Raw genomic sequence first — 7,013 nt, forward strand, 5'->3', positions numbered from 1 at the left:
GCATTGCTGTGCCTGTGGTGTAGGCTGGCAGCTGTAGCTCTGATTCAATCCCTAGCCTTGGAACTTCCACATGCCGCAGGTGTGGCCCTAAAAAAGCAAAAAAAAAAAAAGTAGACAAAACAAAAAAATAAAAATAAAAAAACACAGTTTCTGTCTACCACTGGCTGGAGCTGAGGTGTAGCCACCCCTTTGGAGGGCAGTCCACAGCCCAGCTCTTCCTCCAGGGTCCTCACCACTACTGCCCATCAGTTACCATTTACTACGACTCAAGAGTAGCTTGTTCCTTCATCTGCCTAACCTGCCTGGCTCCCGCCTGCAGCTGAGGACAAGTGCTTGTAACAGTCAATGTGAAAAAAATCACAATATTCCCCAGCACAGGGTGTGATTCCTACAAAACAGGTTCCAAGAAAACAAAAGGGGCAGGATGTGGGGGTAACACAACCTGTCTCATAGTTGCTCTAAGGACTAAATGAGTTAATATTTAGCAACCACTTATAAAAAAACTTGACATATGGTAAGCACGGTGTATGTTTGCTATTACTTTACCTCATTATCCTCTTTAATTCTGAACAAGAACAGCAGTTTCCTGGCAATCTTAAAAATACAAAGTGCACTTCTTTTACTGGACCCAGAGTCATCTGCTTTTAAAAACTCATCAATTTCTCTCCTAGGGAGGGAAAGAGGAAAAAAGACATTTCGAATGAGGAGCTCACAGCAGCTGGAAGGCTGTTTAAGAACTGTAAGAGAATAGCAATCTTTTTTTTTTTGGTTGGGGGGGCTATTAATTGGGAGCAAAGAAAATTACTGAGGAGTTCCTGACACCTACCTGATTTCTCTTTGCAGTCGACGCCGACAGAGAAAACTCCGCACATGGGCCTGAATGTCCACGGCTGCCCGCTCCCGCTCTTTCTGCACCAGCCTTTCCTCTCGAGCCTGACGGGCTCGATCAATGAACCATGCCCTCGAGGTCTGAGAAACAGTGAACATGTCTGCAAACTTGCACGAGCCCTGCAAGGAAAATGGCAAGTGGCTGAGGTAGATCATTGTATGAAAAACACTCAAGGGAAGGGGCTCAGGAGCAAAGAGCACGAAGGGACTTGGGCCACAGCAAAGGGCCGCTCAGGACCCCCAGCACTCTCCAAGGGGCTAAGAGCTCTCCTGGCACAGGTCCCAACATCCTGCTGGCTCCTCTCAGGCAACCGCTCAGACCAGCAATGCTTTTTCCTGTACTAAATAATTACATTTTCTTAAGAGAAAGAACCCAGTGCCTGGCATAGGTTACAGGCTCTGTAATCACCCCATGAATAAACAAAACATGAATCGATTCCATCCATAAAGCTCTAATTCAAAACAGGCATTCTCAAGTCAAAAGATATTTCACTGAGCAATCAACTTTTATTTTGCCAAGTAAAGACTTAAGGGAAAAACATTAAACATAATTATTTACTGTCATCATTATCTTATCCATTCACCCAACAAATATTTATTGATACTTACCAGCACAAAAGAAGCCTTTCATTTTTTCTAAAGGGCCATTGAAATAATAAAAAAGCCAAAAGTACATGCTTCCAGAATGTGAGACAAGCCTTTAAATCGAATACGTTTGGTTTTAAGTATAACTTATTTTGTGGTACTTACTGTTCTCAGCCTCCCAAGGGCCGATGAAAATTTTAGAGCAGAATTGTTCCCATCCATGGGTGGAGGCTCTAAATTATCCACTACATTTTAATCTAAATCACCAGTAACTGTCTTTTCCCAAAGGGATGGCTTTGGCTGCTAGCCAAAAGCACACAGTACTGGTCCACAGAGCCTCACACACTGAGGTGACGTATTTAGAAGCTTGACAACTTTGTCATTCTATCCAAAATATATAATCAGCCCAGCTGACACAAGCACTGAAATGAACTATTCCGAAATCCAGACTTCTGGAGAAACTTCTCTTTACCAGGTTACTTCACTCAAAGCAGCACCCCCATGAAAATATTTAAGAATGAAAAGCTCACGTGAGGCTCCCCCACCATCAATATGATGAGGGACCTCTGTGGCCCCTGTTCAACATTGACCCACCGCACCCGTTAAACAAGGCTTTTCCTATATGTGGGTCTTTCATCAGTAATTCTCAAGACAAATGAACATGGAGACGAACACTCATAGGAGGTGGTGGAGAGGAAGCAGAAGAGGGAGACTCTTCCCAGCAGGAAAATAGGAGGTTGCAAGCAAACCGTGATTAAGTACAGGTAAGAGTATGTCAAAACGTTCACCTGGAGGGAGCGTGAGAAGACAGGTGAGAGAAAGGCAGTGGTCTTCTGGATCGTTCACTCTGCCCCAGCAGTGGAAGTCTGGAGCGCTCAGCTGAGGACCTGCCTATGACGCAAAAAGGCCAGGTAATCATTAGTGATCTTGCACAGGACTCACGGCCGAGGGCAGCTTCCCACTTCAGAGGAGCTCACCTTCTCTGGCAGAAGCAGAAGAAAAAAAAAAAAATCCAGACTTAGGATTAGGTTTGTTTGTTTTTGACTACATCTGCAGCATGTGAAAGTTCCCAGGCCACGGATCAAACCCGTGTCACCACAGCAACCTGAGCCACACCAGTGACAATGCTGGATCCTTAACCTGCTGAGCCACCCGGGAACTCCAGGATTAAGTTGTGCAGGTATGGCATTCTGTATCTTTTTCACTGAGAAAAATAAAAACTGCTCCAGTTTAAAAAAAGCAAAAATGCATCTCCCATTTAGGTTAATGTTGGACCTAAATGGGAGATGCATCTCCCTAGTTCACAGAGTTTAAAGGGAATAGGATGAAAATGAGCTCAAAGAAGTCGCTCAGTTAAAACTGTATGTGCTTTGTGACAGCAACCAAGAATAAGAGGGGATGGAATGTTAAAAAGCCATTGAGTACACCTGAAGCTAACACAATGTTGTAAGTGAGCTGTACTTCAATTTAAAAAACATGGTAATAAAAAAGACCATTGAAAATTGTTTGACATTTTTAGCAAGTTGGAAAAATGTTTATGCCTAAGAAGTGAAAAAGGGGCTGGTTACAAACCAACGTGATCCCAATTACATAATGAAAAAGAAAAAGGCATATGCGTATGTAGATACAAAACGGGGGAAAAAAACACCACCATAAAGAATGGTTGTTTTAACTAGTGAATATATCAAAAAAGAAGCAGACTCACAGATATAGAGAACAAACAATGGCTATCAACGGGGAGAGGAAGGAGGAAGAGGCAATGGAGGGGTAGGGGGTTTAGAGGTACAAACTATAAGGTATAAAATAAGCCATAAGGATATACGGTACAGGAGTTCCCATTGTGGTTCAGTGGGTTAAGGACCTGATGAATCTGAAAATGCAGCTTCAATCCCTGGCCTCACTGAGTGAACTAAGGATTAGGTGTTGCCACAAGATGCACTGTAGGTCACAGACACAGCTTGGTTCTCGCATTGCTGCGGCTGTGGTGTAGGTCTGCCGCTGCAGCTCTGATTCAACCCCTGGCCCAGGAACTTCCATACGCTACAGGTGCAGCTGTCAAAAAAATAAATACAAAGGATACATGTTATAACATAGTATAACCAATATTTTACAATAACTGTAAGTGCAGTATTATGTTTAAAAATTGTGAATCACAATTGTACACCTGCAACTCTTTTTTTGAGGGGGCACAACATGTGGTAGTTCCCAGGCCAGGGACTGAACCTGCACCACAGCAGCAATCCCAAGCAGTACAAATGCTGGATCCTTAACTTACTGTGCCACAAGGAATTCCTATATACCCGTAACACATGCATTATACTGTATATCAATAATACTTCGATTAAACAGTTCTTCAATTTTAAAAAAAAGAATGGTTGTTTTGAGATAGTGGAACTGTGGGCATTTTGCTTCTCTAACTACCTATTTCCTGAATTCTCCACAGAAGGCACATGGCGAGGTGACAAGGCACTGTGAAAGGCCCCTGTGCTTTGGAGTCACATGGAGCTGGAGTGGCCCCTAGCTCTGCCACGTACTGCAGGGAGGTATCTCAGAGCTGTTCTGCTTTATCTGTTAATCAGCTTAGAGGCTGACTGTGAGGACAGAAGGAGATACACACCAAGTACCTATTGAGGGCTGATGGAGCACACTGTCAGGAAGTCTACCTGACGTGTCATTTTTATAGACACAAAAGGTTTTCCTTTTTTAAACTCTTCAGCAGAGGCCCCCATCCGTACAGTGACTCTGGCTCTCTGGGTAGGGAATAATGGTCACCAGTGAAGAGTTTTTCCTATCCCTGGGTACACTAAGACTCACCAGTTCTGTCACTTGGGCTATGAACCTCTGGCTCTGTTTAGATTGGGTACCAGCTTCAAGCTCCTGAGACCTCAGACGAACTAGCCCAAGTCATACTCTTTCCTTAACACGGAGATAGTCCCTCATGGGGGGTGGGTTAGGGTGGGAGGACGGAAGAGGGAGCCTCTTCCCAAGAGAAAAACAGGAGGTTGCATGCAAACTATGACTACATAGCTGTAACACTATCTCCAAACACTCACTTCTCCCAGGGGGCCAGGCATGATAAGATCCCTTCTTCGAGGTTATCATCCCCTCAGCAACACTATATAGTGGTTTCTATTTACACCTCATAATGGTCTATACTTTGCAGTTTTTTTAATTCTTTCTTATTCACCTCCTCGACTGACATAATGTCTATTACGGTGCAACAATCAAATAGAAACACATCAGAAGTATTTATCAAGTACTTACTCTGATAAATGTCTTGGAAGATCAAAGGAAAGGCTGTGTGTAGCAGAAAAAGCCTTGAATCAGATCAGGTAGCCTTTGGTTCTTTTAGTTCTGATTCTACCTCATTTGGCCAAGTTACCTATCCTCTCTAGGCCCCAGTTTCCTTATCTATAAATTGAGGATAATAATGGTACCTACCTCCTAGAGTTACTAAAAGGATTAGATGAAAATTTGCCCCTCTTGTATCTCGATTTAGTCATCCAGGACACTGTTATTAGGATTAAAAGGGAAAATATTCATAAGGAGTATCTATCTGAAAGCAGATGGCATGTAAGTGAGCTTTACTGTACTGTCCTTAAGAACTTTACAATCCAGTTAGGGCGACAACGGTGAAAGATTAGGAAACAAGGGATTGGTGATAACCAAGATGGTCTGAAAAGCCAAAAGAAACATACTGTTTTGAGTACCCACTGCCCTGTCAAGTCCTTTCTTTGTGATCTCATGTAAGAAAGGACAACCCTTTGAGATCATTTACTATCTCCCATGGTCCAGGTTAGACCATTAGTAAGGAACAGAGTCAAGATTTTAATACTAAGACAGGACTCTTTTCTATTTCTACATTGCCATAAGACTGTTCAAAATCAGTCTCTGCTGGGTGAGGCCAACATGATAGAGAACCATGAAAGAGCATGACACTCCAGCAGTATTGTCCAAAGGTGAAACACCATAAATACCAACTGCTGCCCAAGACCTAGAGAATTCTCCACTCATGGTGGAAACGACTGGCCAGCCAGGTTGAATGACCATAACCATCTGTTAAGAGTGGACCATGTATCAGACATCTATAGATATTTAACCACCTTCTGTTTTTCCAAAAGCTCTGTCAGATCTCAAGAGTCTAGTTTTCTTCAGAATAAGCAACAGGGCTGTTAATAGTAATAGCTATCATTTATTGAAGGCTACAACCTATGTAGGTGCAGGCTATTTTTTTTTTTTGGTCTTTTTTTTGCTATTTCTTGGACTGCTCCCACAGCATATGGAGGTTCCCAGGCTAGGGGTCTAATTGGAGCTGTAGACACCAGCGGGATCCAAGCCGCATCTGCAACCTACACCACAGCTCACGGCAACGCTGGATCGTTAACCCACTGAGCAAGGGCAGGGATCGAACCTGCAACCTCATGGTTCCTAGTCGGATTCATTAACCACTTCGCCACACCGGGAACTCCCCTGCAGCCTATCTTCAATCCCACCTTCACAAAGAGAAGGGACATGTCTTGTCAGAGCTCTCTAGGCCCCTGAATTTGAATCCACTCCTAACTCCAAAGGATCATTTATTTTAAGTGAAATACCGAAGACCCGGGGACCCTCCTATTCACAGAAGGCAAAGAAAAGTCGAGAATGTAAGGCTGTCTGTGGGGCTAAGTTAGATCACTACCAAGTTTTTCTTTATTGATATCATTAACACCAGCTGCTTTTATTGAGAGCTGAGTGTCAGGCACAGTACTAAAACTTGAATTACACAACACCCTCTGTGGCACGAGCTCATTATTCCATTTTACAGACTTGGAAAGTAAGGCTCAGAGAGGAGAGGGAATTTACCCAAGGTCAGAATAAGTAGGATTCAAACTCCGGTTTGGATGACTCCTGAGGCCCAGCGTCTTTTCTCAGCATCAATAACGACAATAACAAGTCTTTTCCACCCAGAATAAGTCCGATTATAAAGGCCTATTGTCCCAGAGGTAAAAAGGACTCGAAGAGACACCCTTGGAGCCCGAAAGCTAGCCCCCAGCACCTGCCCCTCCGACCAGGCAAAGCAGGGACTCGGGCCTCCGGGCCACCTCCCTCCAAGTCCCCGGCCCCACCCCCCGGAGAACCCAAGACCCTGTCCCCACTCGCTACCCGCAGGCCATAGACCTTTATCCGCTCGAGGCCCCGGTGCTAGAGGTCGGGGCCGCAGTGACCACAGCTTCAGCCCCAAACTGCCGAGCTGTACCAGACCCGGGGCAGCGGCCGCGGCCAGACCGCCATCTTGCCCCGGGGTGTTCTCCATGAGAGCTCCGTCGGGAAACAGCTATTCGGTTCCGGGAAACGAAAGTTCCTTAGAGCTTCTGCGTTCGGGAAGGAAAACCTCCATACATCGTGTCCTCCTCTCTGTAAGCTGGAAAAACAGATGATTCAGGAGCAGGATAAATTCCTGACTCGTCCGAGAGGAGATGCAGCGTATTCGAGCCGGGAAATTTGGAAGGAAGGAATCCTATATCTGGGGGTACACCGGATCCTTTAGGAAAGTGCCCTCT

General features: G+C 44.7%; 1 protein-coding gene across 17 annotated transcripts in view; it reads right to left on the reverse strand.

The window, feature by feature from the left end:
- Positions 1-7,000, reverse strand: part of UBE3B (ubiquitin protein ligase E3B) — a 59,759-nt gene extending 52,759 nt beyond the window's left edge. For 4 of the 17 annotated variants that reach the window (XM_047761783.1, XM_047761799.1, XM_047761798.1 and 1 more), the window contains exons 1-5: positions 6,631-7,000; positions 4,738-4,770; positions 2,262-2,364; positions 827-1,008; positions 547-667 (exon numbers count right to left, since the gene is read on the reverse strand). In XM_047761783.1, the coding sequence (XP_047617739.1) occupies positions 547-667; positions 827-987 (282 nt within the window). In that variant the 5' untranslated portion in view covers positions 988-1,008; positions 2,262-2,364; positions 4,738-4,770; positions 6,631-7,000. Of the gene's footprint in view, positions 1-546; positions 668-826; positions 1,009-2,261; positions 2,365-2,450; positions 2,456-4,737; positions 4,771-4,914; positions 4,985-6,315; positions 6,574-6,615 lie in introns of those variants that run through there. The other 13 variants (XM_047761791.1, XM_047761790.1, XM_047761784.1 and 10 more) reach the window with 13 other exon arrangements.
- Between the last annotated feature and the right edge of the window lie 13 nt (positions 7,001-7,013).

The sequence above is a fragment of the Phacochoerus africanus genome, chromosome 15 (genome assembly GCF_016906955.1).
Source record: "Phacochoerus africanus isolate WHEZ1 chromosome 15, ROS_Pafr_v1, whole genome shotgun sequence".
Classification (NCBI taxonomy): Eukaryota; Metazoa; Chordata; class Mammalia; order Artiodactyla; family Suidae; genus Phacochoerus; species Phacochoerus africanus.